Source organism: Neoarius graeffei, chromosome 12 (assembly GCF_027579695.1).
Source record: "Neoarius graeffei isolate fNeoGra1 chromosome 12, fNeoGra1.pri, whole genome shotgun sequence".
NCBI classification, from domain to species: domain Eukaryota; kingdom Metazoa; phylum Chordata; class Actinopteri; order Siluriformes; family Ariidae; genus Neoarius; species Neoarius graeffei.
In genome coordinates this window covers 23975059-23998228 of record NC_083580.1, presented here as the reverse complement: position 1 = coordinate 23998228, position 23170 = coordinate 23975059, and the positions used below count along the sequence as shown (strand labels likewise).

General features: G+C 40.4%; 1 protein-coding gene across 2 annotated transcripts in view; it reads left to right on the top strand.

Moving 5' to 3' along the window:
• aggf1 (angiogenic factor with G patch and FHA domains 1) overlaps positions 1-22017 on the top strand; it is a 56258-nt gene extending 34241 nt beyond the window's left edge. For both annotated transcript variants that reach the window (XM_060935714.1, XM_060935715.1), the window contains exons 10-15: positions 3449-3550; positions 17620-17785; positions 17918-17994; positions 18337-18461; positions 21435-21534; positions 21634-22017. In XM_060935714.1, the coding sequence (XP_060791697.1) occupies positions 3449-3550; positions 17620-17785; positions 17918-17994; positions 18337-18461; positions 21435-21534; positions 21634-21813 (750 nt within the window). In that variant the 3' untranslated portion in view covers positions 21814-22017. The remainder of the gene's footprint in view (positions 1-3448; positions 3551-17619; positions 17786-17917; positions 17995-18336; positions 18462-21434; positions 21535-21633) is intronic.
• Positions 22018-23170: the final 1153 nt, after the last annotated feature.

The following is a 23170-nucleotide window of genomic DNA, read 5'->3' as shown; positions in this document are numbered from 1 at the left end:
GCTAACCCACTGTTTATGGAAAGAATATGGAGTCTGCTTGCACACTAAAATTCAGGTTTATCAAGCAGTTGTTCTTGCATAACTTTTCTATGGATGTGAGATCTGGACTTTATATCGCCGCCATATAAAGCAGCTTCCATCTGTGCTGCCTATGCTCAATCTGCAACATCAAATGGCAAGACAGAATACCAAATACTGAAGTACTGAATAGATGTGCGATCCCAAGCATTGACAGCATGCTTGTAAAAGCTCAGCTACAATGGGTGGGACATGTGGTGCACATGGATGACAACCGGATGCCAAAGATGGTATTTAGTGGCCAACTGAGCAGTGGCATCAGAAATACAGGGAGACTCATGCTGAGGTATGAGGACACACTGAAGAAAAACCACAAAAATTGCAAGCTCCTCACCTCACCCTATCCCTTAACCTGGGGTCGTTGGGGCACCATGAGTTTGCAACCAGTTTCCTCCACCTTGACCTGTTTTCAGCCAGCCTCTGTGCCACTACAAAGTCATGACCTGTCCACTCTTTTGTGTTGTCCTGCCATCGCTTATTTTGTCATCCCCGCTTTCTGCTGCCATTTACACCGGTTTGCTTCATCATGGTGTCTCTTGGGCAGAAGAGTTTGACAGGGCCCATTCCTCTCCAAACTGTTGACCACAGCCGAGACTCCTCCTTCTGAGGCACGCCTTGGTCCCGAACACTTGGCCGTTGACCCTCAGGTTTCCTCCGCCCTAGCCGGTGGCTTCACTGGGAAGTCCACTGCCTAGTGATGTAGTGTTGGCATCACCCCCTCAATGACGTTTGGCTGGCCAGCTGAGACCATTGCCCGGGGTATGGCACGTGGATCCAGTCATGAGAGTTTAGGAGACTGATGAGGACCAGAGCATCTGATATCCTGCATAGCAGGATCAGCTATCAGGGTGCCTAAGGTGTCGCCTCTATCCAGAGCCCCCTATACCCCAATTGTAAGCTAGTACCAAGTAATCGACAGACCATGGCCTTGGACCGAACTAACTGGAGGTTCATATGCCATGATGCAGCAGAATCTTTTGAGGAGCAGAGATGCAGGGAGGTCCAGGAAAAGCATGCCCATCACAAAGTCCACAGCTTATTGCCCCTGTCCACTCTTGAGTTCACCTGCAGTACTTGGAACCTGGTATGCAAGTCCAGGATTGACCTCCTTTCACATATGAGGTGACACTGCTTAAGAAATGAAGACCAACACCAACCTACAAACCGCTAAAGCCCTCATCTTTTGACCATGACGGGAGAGTCCATCAAACCCCCCCCCCTTAACTCTCAAACTTGTGTTTTTTCCTGTGTAAAATAAACAGCGGTTGAGTAGTCTAGTTTGACTTTAGTTAGCTGCAGAAAAGGATATATAAACATGTTGACATGTCCACAATCAGTGGATACAGGCTATTTATTATGGTTTTATTTGCAATATTTTATCTATATTGGACTGTCTAGATCTATGGGTGATCAAAAGGATGATTGGCCTGGAAAATTGTAGCAGTGCTCCCTGCATGCAAAGCGTGCATCGCTCCATACTTAAGAGAATATGGTAATACATTGACATGATTTTTGATGGCTTTTGTGACTGTACGACAAACATGTACCACCATCGGGAAGCCGATCGTAAGTGCAAGGAAACGTATCTCAAACACTTGACCATAACAAAATTTGTACCTTTATTTCCACAAGATAGATGGGTTTTTATCCAGTGCTTATATTTAGTTTTGGGGTTTTTTTAAATAACGGGATTATTTACCAACATATTTGACAGAAAATGTTGATGAAAGAAATTTTTTCATAGCGGGCAACATGTCTTTGCATTGTATGGTGTGTGTGTGCGTGGTTTTTTTTTTAAATTTATTTATTTTTTTATTACCTGAACAATTTCATACTCTGTACATTCGTGTAAACATAATTCTTGTATAGTTCAATAGCAGTTATGAGCATCTTTCTTTCATTTTAGATAATTTACTGCAGATTGATATTAGTTCTTATGTCCGAAAATATTCAAGTTAGGGTTAGTGGTTAGCACTGTCGCCTCACAGCAAGAAGGTTCCGGGTTCGAATCCCACAGCCAATGGGGGCCTTTCTGCGTGGAGTTTTCATGTTCTCCCTGTGTCTGTGTGGGTTTCCTCCAGGTACTCCAGTTTCCCTCACAGTCCAAAGACATGCAGATTAGGTAAAATACCCAGCCACTGGGGTTGTACAAGACAGTGCATACTTAGTGCTGGTCCCAAGCCCAGATAGATTCAGGAGGGTTGTGTCAGGAAGAGCATCTGGTGTAAAACCTTTGCCAAATCAAATATGTGTAACAGATCTGCTGTGGCGACCCCTAATGGGAGCGGCTGATGTAAAGTGAAAGTGCTGGTTCATTGCTGTCCACCAGGCTCCCAGCAGAGTCACACCATAATAAATGTTGTGGTGTTGTTTCTGGTGCATGGCATGCGGTGTCAAAGAAAGGAATAAATATGTATTCATCACTGTGATACGTATCTCATTAGTGGTATCACTGTCACAAGAAAATACAGCAATTTATTGATGTGAAATGCACTATACTACACAATTTGATGATTCATATGGTATAATAATAATATTCTATTGAGGTTAATTTTGTGCCCTTGCAAATATTTTGCTCATACACTCATTGGGAGCTCTGCATTTAAGCAGTGCCTAAATATCTATATTATTGGGGAAAAAATTAATGTGGTGTAGTGATAGGTAGGCTACTGCTACATTAGACAGGCTAAATTGTGGCTTGTGTGTATACATATATAACATGGTTCACACATGCTGTTCCCACGGGTCCAAGCAGACTGATTTTAAATTGCCCCTAGGGGACAAATAAAGTGTTTTGAATTGAATTGATGGGTTTAAAATACTGTGGCTGGTTTTTGTCTGTTCAGCAGAAAGGCAGCCTTTTTTTCGTTCATTATAGGTCATAGAAATTCAGCTTTTTTAGTCTATGAAAGTTCAGGGGGATTTGACTTAGGAGTGGGAACGTTGCCCATAATACTGAATATGTTATTAAAATATACCAGTGGTGATCATCAGAGTGCAACCATTCCACCGCAAGAAACACCTCATGCAACTGACTCAATTTACTAATGCTTGGACCCCTAATTAAATATTTAACCAGTTGTCAATATTGTCTCCTCCGTAAGGTACATCTTCACACAGCAATAACCATATATGATATAAATGTGGGATGTGATTTTTGAATATTAAATTTTAGACAATTTCTTAATCCATTTTATTTAAATACAGTTTCACTGTGGTGCATATCTAGTTATATGCTATGTGCATATTTTGTGCATTATGTATTTATAACCATTTATGTGTATGCACATCCATGCAGAGGTGTAATCTGGTGTGTGTGTGTGTGTGTGTGTGTGTGTGTGTGTGTGTGTGTGTGTGTGTGTGTTTATAGTGCCACGCAGAGGTATACTTTGATCAGGATCAGCAGTGTTACATGTTGGTAGACCTGGGCAGTCAGAACGGCACAGTTCTCAATGGAAACAGAATTTTACAGGTATTGCACCTCCATAGTCCTGTCATACACTGCTTTGATTTGCTTTTCTATTTAAAAATATATATTTTTATTGGTATTGTGACGTCGTGGAAAAATGACAAACACCAACACCAGTCTCGTCCTTTTGCAAGTCAAAGAAGGTTTAGTGCAGAAACGGACGCATAGTGATGAGGGTTCAGCACACCACTCATACCGCCTCTTTGTTCTCAAATCTATATATACTCTTTACTAGATAAAAGGGAGACATCTGTTGCATACATGCCCTGATCACGCTCCAGGAGCATGATCAGCTCTCAAGCTGATTGGTTCTTCTCTAATTGCTGTCTTGCACATGCATCTGCTACGTACGTAACGAGCATGATAAGATGAACATGTTTCGGTATAGAATGTTCTAAATCGTTAGTCCTTGAAGAGGCAACACCCAGTGAAAAGGAAAACTACAAAACAGTATGACACTAAAATTTACTCTACAGTGATTTCTAGGTATTGTGATTTGGTTTGTGTGATAGGACACAAAGCAACAGGCTATCTACTGGATTTTTTTTTTTTTAATCACATTTGCAGATAAAGCAACATTTTCTTGTTAGTGTATTGTTCTGAAGTTTTGTTTTATTTATTTATTTATTTATTGTGCAGCAAGCACACTATAGTTCTTCTTAAGTTTACTTTTCCTCCCCATTGCCGCCAACTGTTCGAGGCTTGATTGAGTCATCTCACCATTTCCCCATAGGTGATGATGCATTTGGCAGAGATTTGCTAATTTGAGACATTGACAACAAACCAACTTCAACTCAGGCCCTGTCCACACGGCAACGGATTCAGGTGACTCCGATACAATTGCTTATCGTTTAGGCCTGGCGTCCACACGGCACACGCAATCTTTTTGAGAACGGGTTCCAGAGTGGAAAGATCTGGCAACGTTGCCGTTGTGAAGTCGTCTGGATGAGTAAAACGGATTTGTTTACGATGACGTCACAACCACATGACTGTGAGTGCTTCACGCCGGGTAGAAGTGTAACGAATATCACCAGGAAAAAGCCTTACAGAGCACTAGTGAGAGTGAAACACGAGCTTGGATATTATTATTATTATTATTATTATGTTCAGTGTTAGTTCACAGTAGTAATGCAAGAAGCAGAATAGTGACAGTAATAGTGAAGCAAAAACATGCAATTGTACAAACACTGCAGCTCTACAGCAAAATATTCATTTATGAAATGGTCTGATTCTTAACACCAGTAGTGCCAATGATCTTCTCATTGTGATGCGAGTTGTCAACAAATCCTATAACTTGGTTCATGAAACGCGCTTACAAAATATTTTCACTGTGAATATTTATTGTGTAATGGTGCAATCCCGCCAGCAAAAATAGGGGAAAAAAGGAGCGATCTCACCTCTTCAGATGTTGATTTAAGTCCGACAATACATTCCTTAAAAAGGGCGTAGAGGAGCAAATTAATCCAATTTATTCCGGACCATTAAAGACGCCGCCTTCTGCGTAGAATCATACGTCATCCTCGCCGCCATATTGGAGAGGTCAAAGCGGAGAATAAAGATTAGCTGCGTTTAACTGTACCAACAGGTTTACCGTCCAAACGAGATCATATGGGATTACCTTTCACAGGTGAGAAACAACAAATTAATTCCATCAACGTGTATCATTCACTTTATTCCGGACCATTGAAGACGCCGCCTTCCGCGTAGAATCATACGTCATCCTCGCCGCCATTTTGGATAGGTCAAAGCGGAGAATAAAGATTAGCTGCGTTTAACTGTACCAACAGGTTTTCTGTCCAAACGAGATCACATGGGAATACCTTTCACAGGTGAAACTGGAAAAATACTTTTCATTGTATTTGGTTATTATAATGTAATTTTACAAACAGATTTTCCTGACTTTGTGGCTAATATGAAGTCTCGCGCATAATAGTTTATGCGCATGCGTCGTTACTTCTTCTATTGTTCTGGTGTCTCCGAAGGGACCGTCTTACAGCGCCCCTAGAGGTGTGGCATGTGTATTGCATCGTTTTCAGCAAGCGTTGCGTTGCCATATGGACCTGATATTTTACTGATTGTTGCCCATTTGGACGCGATATATTTTTAAATAACATCTCGTTGCCGTTGTCGTGTGGATGTAGCCTCAGTGGCCACTTTATTAGGAATACACACACTGGCCATTAGCATGTTAACCGTTTACATATTAGCATGCTAGCAGTTAGCATGTTATCCATTATCATGCTAACTGTTAGCATGTTGGCCATAGTATGTTAGCCTTAGCATGTTAGTCGTTAACATATTAACCTATGTGTTTGCATTCTAACAGTTAACATGTTAGCCGTTAGCATGTTAGTTGTTTATATATTAGCCATAGGCTATATCTACACGGCAACGAGATGTTATTTAAAAAAATATCGCGTCCAAATGGGCAACAATCAGTAAAATATCAGGTCCATATGGCAACGCAACGCTTGCTGAAAACGATGCAATACACATGCCACACCTCTAGGGGCGCTGTAAGACGGTCCCTTCGGAGACACCAGAACAATAGAAGTAGTAAGGATGCATGCGCATAAACTATTATGCACGAGACTTCATATTAGCCACAAAGTCAGGAAAATCTGTTCGTAAAATTACATTATAATGACCAAATACAATGAAAAGTATTTTTCCAGTCTCACCTGTGAAAGGTAATCCAATGTGATCTCGTTTGGACGGCAAACCTGTTGGTACAGTTAAACGCAGCTAATCTTTATTCTCCGCTTTGACCTTTCCAATATGGCGGCGAGGATGACGTATGATTCTACGCGGAAGACGGCGTCTTTAATGGTCCGGAATAAATTGAATACTACACGTTGATGGATTAATTTGTTGTTTCTCACCTGTGAAAGGTAATCCCATGTGATCTCATTTGGACGGTAAACCTGTTGGTACAGTTAAAGGCAGCGCATGAATCTTTATTCTCCGCTTTGACCTATCCAATATGGCGGCGAGGATGACGTATGATTCTACGCGGAAGGCGGCGTCTTTAATGGTCCGGAATAAATTGAATACTACATGTTGATGGATTAATTTGCTCCTCTACGCCCTTTTTGAGGAATGTACTGTAGGACTAAAACCAACATCTGAAGAGGTGAGATCGCTCCTTTTTTCCCCTATTTTTGCTGGCGGGATTGACTCTGCCTTAAGGGCAGAGTCTCTCTCTCTCTCTCTCTCTCTCTCTCTCTCTCTCTGTCTCTCACTTTGCACCATTACACAATAAATATTCACAGTGAAAATATTTTGTAAGCGCGTTTCATGAACCAAGTTATAGGATTTGTTGACGCATCGCATCGCAATGAGAAGATCATTGGCACTACTGGTGTTAAGAATCAGACCATTTCAGAAATGAATATTTTGCTGTAGAGCTGCAGTGTTTGTACAATTGCATGTTTTTGCTTCACTATTACTGTCACTATTCTGCTTGCATTACTACTGTGAACTAACACTGAACATAATAATAATAATAATAATAATAATAATATCCAAGCTCGTGTTTCACTCTCACTAGTGCTCTGTAAGGCTTTTTCCTGGTGATATCCTGGTGATATTGGTTACACTTCTACCCGGCGTGAAGCACTCACAGTCATGTGGTTGTGACGTCATCGTAAACAAATCCGTTCTACTCATCCAGACGACTTCACAACGGCAACGTTGCCAGATCTTTCCACTCTGGAACCCGTTCTCAAAAAGATTGCGTTTTGGGCACCCAAAACGCTGGTGCCGTGCGGACGCCAGGCCTAAACGATAAGCAATTGTATCGGAGTCACCTGAATCCGTTGCCGTGTGGACAGGCCCTTAAAGTGTCAGCATGTTAAAAAATTAATATGTTAGCCATTAGCATGTTAACACATTAGCTTTTAGCATGTTAGCACGCAAGTTGTTAGCATGTTTGCATTAGCATGTTCTCATGCTATTATGTTGGCTGTTAACATCTGAGCTGTTAGCATGTTTTGTTATTGTGTTAGCATTCTAGCTATTAGCAAGCTAGCTGTTACCATCTGAGCTGTTAGCACCTTAGCATTTTACATGGTAGCTGTTAGCATGTTAACATGTCAGCCTTAGCATGCTAGCTGTTAGCATGTCAGCTTTAGCATGACAGCTGTTAACATGCTCAGTGTTAATGGTTTGCTGTATTGGCACAATCATGCTGTGAGCTCAGCCATTTAAAACAGATTTCAGAGCCTGAGGTCTCATGTCTGATCCAGTTACTGCTGCAGTTCAGCAGGCACACTTTGCATTTTCTCTGTGGAAATACAGTTGTCAAGTTATTAGTGTTATAGTTTATAATGTTTAGACTCGTAATCATAATTTCGGCTATGATTCACAGTAGTTCCTTGTCCTTGCTCACTAAAAGGCAACTTGTGAGGCATGCTAGATATAATCTGTGACTCTCGTGTTAGCATGAGTGTCTACACTGTCACCAAAAGTATGTGGACATCATACCTATATGTGGGCCTTCCCCACATTGTTACCACAAAGGCAAAAACACGCAATTGTTTAGAATGTCTTTGTATTCTGTAGCTTTAAGCTTTCCCTTAAGTGGAACTAAGAGGTCTAGCCGAAACCTATTCCAGCATGGCAGTGCCCCTATGTACAAAACAAGGTCCATGAAGACATAGTTTACCAAGGTTGGAGTGGAAGAACTCAAGTGGCCTGCACAAAGCCCTGATCTCAACCCCATTGAACACCTTTGCGATGAACTTGTACACCAACTTTGCCTGTGACCTCACTGACCTGACCTCAGTAATGCACTTCTGGCTGAATGGGCAGAAATTCACACAGCTACATTCCAATAAAATTAGTGGAAAGCCTTTCTAGAACAGTGGAGATTTTAGAGCACTTCATGCTTCCATCTGCTGACAAGCTTTATGGAGATCAAGTCAAGTTTATTTTAATAGCGCTTTTAACAGTAGACATTGTCGCAAAGCCTCTTTACAGAATTTTAGTGACTTTAAACATGAGCTAATTTTATCCTTAGTCTATCCCCAATGAGCAAGCCTGTGGCGGTGGTGGTAAGGAAAACTCCCTCAGACGACATGAGGAAGAAACCTCGAGAGGAACCAGACTCAAAAGGGAACCCATCTTCATTTGGGTGATGGCGTGATTATAACATTTTAACAGTTTTAACATGAAGTCTGTTTTGCTGACGTTATAAACTGTTCATTGATGGAAATTTAAGTGCAAAACTCTTCATGACAACTGCAGTCCTAAAGTTAGCAAGTCAACTGTAGCCCTCAGCCATAAAAGCATTACTGTAAGTGTCCAGAACCATCTTCCAAGTGCGACTTTTGACTGTCCATATGGGGCCGTCCTCCACAGGCGCGATTTGATGAGACTCCAGCCAAACAGAGGGCATCAGGATTGATCAGGCAGGTCCGAGGAACAGAAGAGGTCAGCATCTCGATCTCAGGATTGACATGTAACTCAGAGAGACAGAGTTGGGGGGGGGAGAGAGACACCGATTGCTAGGTATGCCCAATGTCACCTGATGAGTAAGAACAGTATGCATTTTGCGCTGAGTGCAAGCAGGGACTCCAGTAAAACTAACAAGGTCTAAGTCTAAAGTCCTTCCTGCACCGTATGGAGCATTAGGTGGCGCCGATCTCCGTTTCTGTAGCCCTTGGCCTCTCGTCTATTACATAGCTAGGGTTACAGTGGGGGGGCTGGTCCTCTGGTAACCACGAGAGTTTGGCAAAACTAACTCATCTCATCTCATTATCTCTAGCCGCTTTATCCTTCTACAGGGTTGCAGGCAAGCTGGAGCCTATCCCAGCTGACTATGGGCGAAAGGCAGGGTACACCCTGGACAAGTCGCCAGGTCATCACAGGGCTGACACATAGACACAGACAACCATTCACACTCACATTCACACCTACGGTCAATTTAGAGTCACCAGTTAACCTAACCTGCATGTCTTTGGACTGTGGGGGAAACCGGAGCACCCGGAGGAAACCCACACGGACACGGGGAGAACATGCAAACTCCACACAGAAAGGCCCTCGCCGGCCCCGGGGCTCGAACCCAGGACCTTCTTGCTGTGAGGCGACAGCGCTAACCACTACACCACCGTGCCACCGCAAAACTAACTATGAGAGTATAACTAAAAGGGGAGAGCCAGAAGGTAACGCAGGCATGAGGGCGCCCCGGAACATAAAGCAGCCAGCCACTACACTGTCAGCAAACCCGAGTGAGCGGGGGCTGACCTGCATCCATGCATCCCAGTTTACCAAAACACTATGCCTGAGGACCCTCCAGATCTACACCTTTACGTAATAAAATTAACAAAAGGCTTGACTAAACAGATATGTTTTCAGCCTAGACTTAAACGCTGAGACTGTGTCTGAGTTCTGAACACTACTTGGAAGGCTGTTCCATAACTGTGGGGCTTTGTAAGAAAAGGCTCTGCCCCCTGATGTAGCCTTCATTATATGAGGTGCCAGCAGATAGCCTGCACCTTTTGATCTAAGTAGGCATGGCAGGTCATAAAGGACCAGAAGTTCACTCAGGTACTGTAGCGCAAGACCATTCAGTGCTTTAAAGGTCAACAGTAATATTTTATAAACAATACAAAATTTGACTGGGAGCCAGTGCAGTATGGATAAGACAGGGGTGATGTGATCATATTTTCTAGTTCTAGTAAGGACTCTTGTTGCTGCATTTTGAACTAACTGGAGCTTGTTTATGCACTTATTGGAATATCCAGACAGTAAGCCATTACAATAATCCAACCTAGAGGTAACAAAAGCATTAACTAGTTCTCGTCTCGTCTCGTCTTCTTCCGCTTTATCCGGGACCGGGTCGCGGAGGCAGCAGTCTAATTGAAAAAAAAAATATTATCGATATGAGTTTCAAATGAGAGTCTGGGGTCAACAATCACCCCGAGGTCTTTTACTGCTGCACGTGAAGAAACAGAAAGGCCATCCAGAGTTACTGTGTAATCAGAAAACTTACTTCTAGCTGTATGTGGTCCTAGTACAAGTACTTCAGTCTTGTCAGAGTTAAGCAGAAGGAAGTTCATAAGCATCCAGTGTTTAATGTCCTTTACACATTCCTCAATTCTATTAAGCTGGTGTCTCTCATCTGGTTTTGCAGAAACATACAACTGTGTGTCATCAGCATAACAGTGGAAACTAATACCATGCTTACGAATATTATCGCCCAGAGGTAACATGTATCAAGAAAAAATTAGTGAGCCTAAGACAGAACCTTGTGGAACACCAAACTTTACTTCAGTATGTCTAGAAAAAAAATCACCACTTACATCAACATACTGATGGCCATCAGTTAAATAAGAGCTGAGCCAGGAGAGGGCCGTTCCCTTAACTCCCACAACATTTTCTAGTCTATCCAAAAGAATGGAATGATCAATGGTATCAAATGCTGCACTTAGGTCAAGCAATACAAACAGTGAGACACAGCCCTGATCAGATGCCAACAGTAGGTCGTTTACTACTTTAACCAGTACTGTCTCTGTGCTATGATGAGGTCTAAATCCTGACTGATACATTTCATGGATGTTATTCCTATGTAAATATGAGCATAACTGTCACACAGCAGCTTCTTCTGGGATCTTGGAGATAAAGGGGAGGTTTGATATTGGCCGATAGGGCCGAGAGGTTGCGCGGGAGCGAAGCTGCGCGAGAGCGGACCGAGAGGTTGCGCGGGAGCGAAGCTGCGCGAGAGCGGGCCGAGAGGTTGCGCGGGAGCGAAGCTGCGCGAGAGCGGGCCGAGAGGTTGCGCGGGAGCGAAGCTGCGCGAGAGCGGGCCGAGAGGTTGCGCGGGAGCGAAGCTGCGCGAGAGCGGGCCGAGAGGTTGCGCGGGAGCGAAGCTGCGCGGGAGCGGGCCACGTAATAACAACAAACGCAATGCCCCCGAAGAAAGCTCCTATGGTCGAGGAGATAGATGATATTAAAAAATCCCTCGACTTTCTGGGGGAAGAAATCTCTGCTGTCAGGATGCAGCAGAAGACCATCCTGGACCTGGTAGAAGAGGTCAAAGCTCTGAGGCTGCAGAATTCAGAGAAGGCAAAGAGGATCGCCATTCTCGAGAACCGAGTGGAGGAGCTGGAGCAGTACACCTGGATGAATGACATCATTGTGACCGGACTGCAAATTCAACCCCGCTCATATGCTGGAGCAGTGGCGAGAAGAGATGGAAAGGAACTGAACGAGGAGGATGCTAACTCTGTGGAGAAACAGGTGTTAGCATTCCTGCACTCCAAAGGGATTGAGGTAAAAAGCAATAACATCGAAGCATGTCACCCTCTCCCACGGAGAAGCAACACAGGCAAACCAGCAGTAATAATGCGATTTGCCAACAGAAAGCATAAGATGCAACTGTTAAAACAAGGGAAGAAACTGAAAGGCTCAGATGTTTTTTTTAAATGAGCACTTAACAAAAAAAAAATGCAGACATTGCAAAAAAGGCGAGACTACTAAGGAAACAGGGGAAAATCCAAAACACTTGGACACAAAACTGCAAGATTTTCATTAAGCTGAAGGGATCTCCAGAAGAGGCCAAGATCTTGGTCATCCGAGATATTGGGGAACTGGACAAATTCTGAGGGAGCCAAATAAAGCAATTTACAATCATGACACAAGGACTGGACACAAGAACTGGACACTTTCCATTATACTGAGCACAAAATACAAGATAGGGAAAATAATATTGAGCCGGAAAATAATCTTTTCAGCAACATCAATATCAGCTGCCGGTATTACACTGAATATCAATACAATGCAAAGATCAGAGACGGAAATAAGATATCAATTATTAATTTCAATATCAGAAGTATGTATGCCAATTTCCATAAAATGAAGGAATATCTCAGTCAGTTCAATACTCCATTCAATATAATAGCCATATCAGAAACTTGGATCAACGATGAGATGGGAGTAGATTTTGAGCTGAACGGGTATGAATTATATCAATAGAAAGAACAAAAGAGGAGGGGGAGTGGCAATATATGTTGATAATAGTTTGGAATATAAAATTAATAATAAAATGACGGTAGCTGTTGATGATTGGATGGAGTGTATTACAATAGAAATATGCTGTGAAAAAATGAAAAATATAATGGTGAGCTGTATATACAGATGTCCTGGATCAAGCATAGAAGTTTTTATAGATTGGATGGAAAGTATGTTTATAAAATCAACTCAGAAGGTCATGTACATCTGTGGTGATTTTAACATCGACCTCTTAAATCATAAGAAACACAAAATGACAGAAGAATTCATTAACTCAATGTTCAGTATGGGACTGTATCCAAGTATTACCAGACGAAGCAGGATCACTTCTCACAGCACCACTTTAATAGATAATATATTTACTAATATCCTGGAAAATAATATAGAGAGCGGTCTACTATTAACAGACATCAGTGACCACCTACCTATTTTTAATGTATATTACTGTAATTATAGCAAGAAAAAGGATACTAAAAATTATAAATATATAAGAGTGAAAACTGAAGAAACCATGATTGCACTAAAAAATGACTTAATAATACAGGACTGGAATGTAGTTTATAAAGAAAAAGATGTTGATAAAGCATATGAGGAATTTTTAATAATATTCAATGAACTATATAATAAAAATTGTCCTATAAAGAAATACAGTAATATACATAAATATACAAATAGTCCGTGGGTCACCAAGGGGCTACAAAATGCCTGCAAAAAGAAAAATATATTATACAGACAATTCTTAAAGCATCGAACTATAGAGGCAGAGGAAAAATATAAAAAATATAAAAATAAATTAACTAATATTATGAGGATATGTAAGAAATACTATTATAATAAATTAGTGGAGAAAAATAAAAACAATATTAAAGGTATATGGACTGTATTAAATGGTATTGTGAGAAATGGATCCAAAACTACAAATTACCCGGAGTACTACACTGAAAATGATAAGACCATAAATAATATGGAGGATGTGGTGAATGGTTTTAATCAATTCTTTGTAAATGTGGGACCAGATTTAGCGGCAAAAATAAAGGAACCTGAGACAACACAATGTGGGAACATAGAAGATATGGGGGACAGAAATCCAAGTACAATTTTTCTAACTGCAACTGATGAGGAAGAAATTATCCAAATTGTAAGAAAATGTAAAAACAAAACTTCTGCAGACTGGAATGATATAGACATGTTAACAGTAAAGACAGTTATTGAGGGAATTGTGAAACCACTCACCCACATCTGCAATTTATCTTTTCAATCAGGTACATTTCCAGACAAAATGAAAATTGCAAAAGTGATACCATTGTTTAAAACTGGAGATAGACACCATTTCACAAACTACAGGCCTGTTTCTTTACTCCCCCAATTTTCCAAAATACTCGAAAAACTTTTTTCAGATAGATTGGACAAATTCATTGAAAAACACAACCTCCTTACAGACAGTCAATATGGATTCAGAACGGACAGATCAACATCGATGGCACTAATGGAACTAATAGAGGAAATCACAAAATGTATAGACAATTAAAAAAATAGCAATTGGAGTATTTGTGGACCTAAAAAAAGCATTCGATACTATTGATCATAGTATATTATTAAGTAAACTAGAAAAGTTTGGTGTTAGGGGAGTTGGCTGTCGAGCTATCTAAGAAACAGGCAACAGTTTGTGCAGATAGGTGACCATAAATCTGATTTCATGAATATTAAATGCGGGGTACCACAGGGGTCAATATTAGGTCCGAAATTATTCATAATATACATCAATGACATATGTACAATTTCGCAAGAACTGAAATTTGTTTTGTTTGCAGATGACACCAATATTTTTTGTTCCGGTGAGAATTTGCAGCAGACTTTAGAGATAATCACAACTGAAATAAATAAACTAAAACTATGGTTTGACAAAAATAAATTATCATTAAATCTAAGCAAAACAAAGATTATGTTGTTTGGGAGACATAAAATAGGTTGTAATGTAGAATTGATAATAGACAATACTAAGATAGAAATGGTACAGGAAATTAAATTTCTTGGTGTGATTTTGGATCCTAAAGTCTACTGGAAACCTCATGTAGGATACGTACGAGCAAAACTGGCAAAGTGCTTGGCAATTCTGTGGAAAACAAAATATATTCTTGATTGTAAATCTTTGCATACTCTATATTACTCATTATTTTTGCCATATCTGACTTATTGTGTCGAAGTCTGGGGAAACACCTACAAAACCACTCTGCAGCCGATATGTACAATACAGAAAAGAGCAATAAGGACAATAAACAAAACAGGATACAGAGATCACACAAACCCACTATTCATAAAATCACACATGTTGAAATTTATGGATCTGGTCAAATTCAGAACAGCACAAATAATGTACAAAGCAAGAAATAATCTATTGCCGAAAAATATACAAGGAATGTTTAGTGAGAGAGAGGGGGGATATAATCTAAGGGGAGACCTAAATTTAAAAAAACCAAAGGTTCGAACAAATATGAAAGCATGTGCGTATCGAGCTGTGGGGTGACTTTATGGAACAGACTGGAGACAGAAACAAAACAAAGTGCAAATATAAATCTGTTTAAAAAAAGGTACAAAAAAATATTTTTAAACAAGTATATTACAGAGGAAGTATGTTAATGGAGGATGATGAGGGATAAATAGAATAGGGTTGATTGTTATATTAGAACTAGCTTAGTATATGGTATATATTTATTTATGGGGATAGATATCTTCATATTTACTGGGATAAGTATGTAGTAGATATTTTTTTGTAATTATATATTTATATAGATATTTATGAAGTGTATGTGTTTGTATGTATATGTGTGTAATATATATATATATATATATATATATATACATACACACACATATATATATATGTGTGTGTGTATGTGTATGTATGTATGTGTATGTATGTGTGTATGTATATATATATATGTATGTGTGTGTGTGTGTGTGTGTGTGTGTGTGTGTGTATATATATATATATATATATACATACACACACATATATATATATATATGTATGTATGTATGTATATATTTATATGGATAATCATGAAGTGTATATATGGTATATATTTTTATAGGTGTATTAATGTAGTTTGGATTTCGGGGTAGTTAAAAAGGGGTGGGGAAATTAAAAAAAGTATTGTACTTCTTCCCACTCCTTTTTCGAACAATGTGCGGTGTATTGTAATGTATTAGCTCTTTGTTATTTTATTTATTCTTTTTTTTGTCACTTTTTTCATTTTCTTTCTTTTGTATGTACAAATAGTTACATACATTTTTATACATGTTCGAAATAAATTCATTCATTCATTCATTCATTCATTCATTCATAATTGGACAGCTGACAGGGATTGAGGTAAGGTTTTTTAATCAGGGGTTTGATAACTGCTAGTTTAAAGGATTTGGGTACATAGCCAATCCTAAGAGAAGAATTTATTATTTTTAGAAGTGGTTCAATTACTTGAGGTATTATCTGTTTGAATAGTCATGTAGGTAAGGGATCTAGTACACAAGTTGAGGATTTTGATGTGGAGATTAATGAAATTAGTTTGAATTCTCTACGGGGAGTAAAACATTCTAATTGCTTATCTGATACAGTTATATTGTTAACTACAGGGTTACTTAAATTGTCAGGCCTTAAATTAGTAGTTTGAATTTTTTGTCGTCTATTTTCAATTTTATCATTGAAAAAATTCATGGAGATGCTGATTTCCTAAACCAGCAGGACTTGGCACCTGCCCACAGTGCCAAAATTACAACCAAATGGTTTGCTGACCATGATATTACTGTGCTTGATTGACCAGCCAACTCGCCTGACCTGAACCCCATAGAGAATATATGGGGTGTTGTCAAGAAGAAGATGAGAAACACCCGACCCAAAAATACAGATGAGCTGAAGACCACTATCAAAGTAACCTTGATGTCACTAACACCTTAGCAGTGCCACAGGCTGATTGCCTCCATGCCACACTGCATTGATGCAGTAATTCGTGGTAAAGGAGCTGCAACCAAGTATTGAGTGTATAAATGAACATACTTTTCATAAGTTAGACACTTCTGTATTGTAAATCCTTTTTTGTATCGATCTTAAGAAATATTCTAATAATTTGAGATACTGGATTTCTGATTTTCATGAGTTATGAGACATAATCATCAAAATAAAAAAAAAAAAAGGCTTGGATTATTTTACTTTGCATGTAATGAATATGGGTGGCACGGTGGTGCTCTACACCGATAAAACACTACTACCAGACCAAACATCTACAGTATCTTGCACACATCTGTCGGATGAGCAACGACTCCCTACTGAAGAAAGTCCTTTTCGATAGAAGAACTAACTGGAATAAGATGGAGGAATGCCTGAATATGGACAAAAAACAGATCTTGAAAATGATGATGCACAAGACTGACTTCACGCAGCTGTTGGCCTCTTGTTTTCCATCAGCCAAGCAGTTGCCCCCCAAGGCCGACCACGTGCCACGCGGGAAAACACGATGATGATGATGATGGTGTAGTGGTTAGCACTGTCGCCTCACTGCAAGAAGGTTCTGGGTTCGAGCCCAGTCGCCGACGGGGGCCTTTCTATGTGGAGTTGGCATGTGCACCTCGTGTCTGTGTGGGTGCGCTCTGGTTTCCCCCACAGTTCAAAGACATGCAGGTTAGGTTAACTGGTGGCTCTAAATTGACCGTAGGTGTGAATGGGAGTGTGAATGGTTGTCAACTGGGATAGGCTCCAGTTTGCCCACGACCCTGCACAGGATAAGCAGTTACGGATAATGGATGGACGGATGTAATGAATATAGAACATATGAACGTTTACCTTTTTGAATTCAATTATAGAAAAAAAAGAACTTTCACAATATTCAAATTTTTTGAGATGTACTAGTATTCTGCTACTTGGTGAAAGAGATGATGTCAGTCAAATAACTTATGAAAATACTAGTTTAAAGTAATACTGCAGGTAGTGTTGCTGTCATCATGGTTACAGTGCTGGATACATTGATTTCAAGATTAATGTGACTGGCTTTTTTTTTTTTTGTCTGCAGCCTAAAGTGCGCTGTGACCCTTGCCCTTTAACTCATGGTGATGAAGTGAAGCTGGGTGAGACTGTTTTATCCTTTCACATTCACATGGGTTCAGACACGTGCGATGCTTGCGAACCCGGACAGGTGCGAGCTCACCTAAGCTACCGCCGCCCTGAAGAAAACCTTGGTATATATGTACATACTAGATATAAATATTCACATGATCCTGCTAATAAACACACTATTTAGAGTGATAATTATAATGAATTAAAATTTATTAGAGTGTTTGTCTGTTCTGTGTGTGCATGTTTTTGTCCAGGTGTGCTGAGTAAGGAAGACAAAGAGATGCAGAGACAGAGACAGCTCAAACAGATCAAACTTAAATATGGCCTTAAAGTAAGTTGGCCTTTTTTCTGTGCGTCAGGAATTGTTTGGATGTAGGAATTTATTTACTGTGCAGGAGCCCAAAGAAAATTATCAAAGGTCCAGTTTACTCCAGTGATTCAGTATAATCACCACAAAAAAAGGCATGCACAAAATGTGTCTTGTGAACATTTATGAAGGATACCCATATTTTTCCAGTGTGTCTCTTTTTACTGCAAACTCATGTGCTGCAACAGAAAATATTTAAAGTCAAAATTCAATCCTTGATCTATTTACGCTGACCTTAACTCTAATTACTGCTTATATTTGAGATTACCTTTGTGCAACATACCAAACATGTATATGTGTCTTTAGAACAGTGCATATGAAGGTGGCTGTGCGTTGAGCAATAAGTATAAGGATCGAGCAGAGAACCGGAGGCAGACAGTGGGAAGTGAGGGAACCTTCTACAGAGACGACGCTCCTGCATCTGTGCATGTGTATGTCACTTCCACACCTTCATACACACTGCCCTGGAAAGGCAAACTGCAGTATCTGCATATTGTGTCAGTGGCAAAAGACTGTCCAATAGCGTCACCTATTCACTATTGGACCGTCTTTTGCCACCGACACAATATGCAGATACTGCAGTTTGCCTTTGCACGGCAGCACTAGATTTGATCTCAGTCACTGATGTGAACTAAAACTATGTAGCCAGTAGTGTCATGTAGTTAAAAACCGACCACTGATGAAAGGCTAGAGAGCAAAAGCTCAGACTGGGCATGGAAGAATATGACCTGTAGACAGTGTTTTAACAAACCTCAGCTATGTTGCTGTATCTGATGCATTTAGTCCAGCACCAGGTATACACTCCGCGACAGTAACACTGAAATGTAAGTGTATCATTCAACATCAAATAAATGTACGTTGTAGTGGACCTATAGTGGTCCTTTTTTAGTGAAGGACCACCTTAGTCCCATGGGTCAGGGTGGCTTATATAAATGAGCTAGCAGGTCTAGACCCCTTGTCTTTCAAAGATTAAAAACGAGATCAGTATTCGATTTCATTTTTGGCATCCACATCAGATTATATGCTGTTAACAAATGTCATATTTTGGATTTTTGTGTAAACAAGTACAACACCACCATGAAGAACTGATGCCGAGTCTGATTTCTTTCTAGCCCAGACTGTAGATTCATATAGTGATTGAGAAGGTACACACGAAATATATTCATGGGTGTAATTAATTTGAATCATGAATTAATTTGCCTTTGTGTGTGTGTGTGTGTATATATAATATAATTTTTTTTTCTCCTACATCATGCTTATTACACCACTATTGAGACATAAAAATATAATGCATTGTTCAAGCTGAAAAGTTCCATTGTCAAGATATTGATAAAGAGGCTAAAATCTAATAATCGTCTCCCTTGTCCAGCACTGCTGCCAGGTCACGGTCCATGTGGACCCTATTGACCCACATGTCCTATTAATTGGAGCATACTTTTATGCCTTTTTTTGATCATATTGCAAACATTAGGTGAATAATGGAAATAGCCAGAGAATGACAGAAGACTGTATACCTGGCTTTCATCGACTACTGTAAGGCGTTTGATAGCGTGGATCATGATCTTCTGTGGAACAACCTGTGGGAAATGGGCGCTTCAAAGCATATCATCGTTATCCTAAAAGATCTCGACTCCGATCAAAAAGTCTGTGTGTGACTGAACAAGGTGTCATCTGACTAGTTCAAGATTGGTAAGGGCACAAGACAAGGTTACATACTTAGTCCTGGACTCTTCAATCTATATGCTGAGAACATCATCAGGCATTCCTTCAACGACAAGGAAGCTGGAGTTAGGATCAGAGGGCAAGTGATTAACAACTTAAGATACGCAGATGACATGACCATCTTGGCCAAATCATGTGAAGACCTGCTTGCTTGATCTCATCACAGCTTTGAAGACGGAGTGAGAATGCAGGCCTGAAACTGAACACGAAAAAAGACAAAGATAATGGTCATTGGAGGAGAGGATCCTCAGCCGAGCACCATTAAAATAAGTGATGTTGAAGTAGTCAACCGTTTCAACTGCCTAGGCTGCTTCATCACATGAGATGGAGACTGCAAAATGGAAATCCTGAGGAAGACTGCCATTGGCAAGAGCGTGATGAAGAAAATGACCAGAATCTGGAAAGACAGAGACGTTCAGTTGTCCACGAAAATACAACTCGTGAAAACTATAGTCCTACCTACGGTACCATGTTATATGGTGCTGAGTCATGGACCATGACCATAGAAGCCAGGAGGAGGTTGCAGGCGGCAGAACTCTGGTGTTGGTGAAGATTGTTAAGAATTCCTTGGACCAGTAAGATCACAAATGAAGTTGTGATTTGAAGGATTGGGATGGTAGCAGAAACTCCTTTAGATGGAAAAGAAGGAGAGGCAGACCCAGAAGCAGATGACTGGATGAAGTGAAAGCAGCCACGGCAGTGGACCTGAGGGATCTCATCTCTGCTGTACAGGATCAGGCTTTCTGGAGAAGGGTGTCAGCCATAATCGCTAGGAATCATCCGCGACTCAGCAGCACCAGGTAACCAGTTTTATGCCGGATGCCCTTTCTGCTGCAACCCTCCCATTTCTGGGCTTGGGAAACAACCATTCACACACATGTTCATGGACAATTTAAAGTAGCCAGTTTATCTAACTGCATGTCTTTGGACTGTGGGGGAAACCGGAGCACCCGGTGGAAACCCAAGTAGACATGGGGAGAACATGCAAACATCACACAGAAAGACCCCCCCGTCGGCTGCTGGGCTCGAACCCAGAACTTTCTTGATGTGAGACAGTGCTAACCACTGCACCACCAGCCCCAGGCTATAATCTAATATCAAAACCAGCAATCATCCACCCTTTTTTTGGGTGGATGAAAAAGTGTGATAGGAAGAATTCTACAAAGCAAAAGATGAAGAATCAGTAACTGCATACTTTTAAATGGCACACATATGGTGTCATACTTGATGAAATGGTGTCTAGGTGTGGAATGTAATCCTTCCAGTGAATTTAACTATTGTGCAACTTTCAAGACAACATCGGAAGCACCTCTTCCTTCCTGTTTTCAATGGTACAAAAGTAGTTCTCAAAAATTGTCTTCTGTATGTCATCACAATCACAACTGTGAATACATTCCTACACCCAGTTAAACCCTGATCCACTTGGTTCATGCTCTCACCCACTTTCAAACCTCATGGTTTTGTTTTTGGCATGCATTGCTTGATGGATTCATTTGGCAGTGAATAAAAATGCAGACATACTATAAATGACCACTGTAAATGACCACTATCCTGTATCTTAATGGTAATTCATTGGAATAGTAATATCGGTCTTATTTTGCTGTTCTTCCTTTACTGCTATTCCTGAAAAAACTCAAATCTTTCTGTAATCATCACTGAACTCTGTGTATATGTGCATGCAGGGAGATTAGTGACAGGAACAAGGGTCGTCAGATGTTGGAGCGAATGGGATGGAAGAGCGGCAAAGGACTAGGCAAAGATGGAGGAGGCATTACCGAGCCTGTAAATACACACAGTCAGCAAAGGGATCATGTTGAAATATTTGCACACATGCACATTCTCACCCATTGAGCACCCATTCCCTTCTTACGTTCTGTTTAGGTGGGGGTCCAGGTTCGGGTGCCTCAGTCCGGTCTGGGCTGTGGAGCGATTTTTCCAGTGGATGAGGTTCCCGCTGGCCGGAGTAGAAGACAGCAGAATTGGGAGCATGCAAGGGAACGCTTCCAACATGCAGACGTTGGTCACGACAACCCTGACTCAGGAGACCTGCCTACTGCGTGACCCTTGAGCCTGGCTTTGAAGTCAGAGGTCAACACAGAATGATTTTGAGGACGGCTCCAGATGTAAACTTGACTCGAGGGACTGAGGAAATGAGAGCGTTTCCACATTCACTGTAAAATGTGTAAGAAATAAATACACGATAAGTTGTACATTGAAAGAATCTTGCAGTGCTTGTATAGTTTTTTTAATAAATGTGCAACACTACATTCTGCTCTATATTTTCCAAAGATGCTCAGTGTATGATAATAAAATGTAAAATATTGTTTTATGTAATTCTGTAATACTTATTGTAGTAAGCCCCTGACGTGGGTGGAATACTGACGCGGCAGGCGGGAAATGATGTTAACAAAGACTTTATTGTAACTTTTTTCAGTTTTGCTTTTCAGCTTTTGCTCAACTTGTTCAGTCACACACACAGATGTGCTCTGGTTGGGAGAGAGCCTCTCTCTCTTCGTTCTCTCTCCCTCCTTTTCTACCTTCCATCCTCATTGCAAAACACACACACAAACACAACATTAAATCGACAATAGGTGTACTGACTTTGCTGCTCATCTTCCCTGGCCCCGTCTTCCATTCACAAACAGATGCTTGGCCATGCCCTGCCACACTTCAAAATACTTTAAGCTGCATTTTCTAAGTATCTCAATATTGAGATAAAGAAAAAAAACTAAAGAGCAGTGATAGGATGGCCATCTGGCATTTTATTTTGGGATTGGGCATCATTTGATGTGTAGTAAGAATCTAAAAATTAGATTACATACATAAAATATTCCAATAATGCATGATATATCAAATGATATAAAACCATATTTTATTTCAACATACAGTGTCTTGCAAAAGTATTCATCCCCATTGGTGTTTGTCCTGTTTTGTCGCATTACAAGCTGACATTAAAATGAATTTTTGTGGGGTTAGCACCATTTGATTTACACATGCCTACCACTTTAAAGGTGACAATTATTGTTTTATTGTGACACAAACAATAATTAAGATGAAAAAACAGAAATCTGGAGTGTACATAAGTATTCACCCCCCCAAGTCAATACTTTGTAAAGCCACCATTTGCTGCCATTACAGCTGCAAGTCTCTTGGGGTATGTCTCTATTAGCTTAGCACATCTAGCCACTGGGATTTTTACTCATTCCTCAAGGCAAAACTGCTTCAACTCCTTCAAGTTAGATGGGTTGCGTAGCAATCTTCAAGTTATGCCACAGATTCTCAATTGGATTGAGGTCTGGGCTTTGACTAGACCATTCCAAGACATTTAAATGTTTCCCTTTAAACCACTCCAGTGTAGCTTTAGCAGTATGTTTAGGGTCATTGTCCTGCTGGAACATGAACCTTCGTCCCAGTCTCA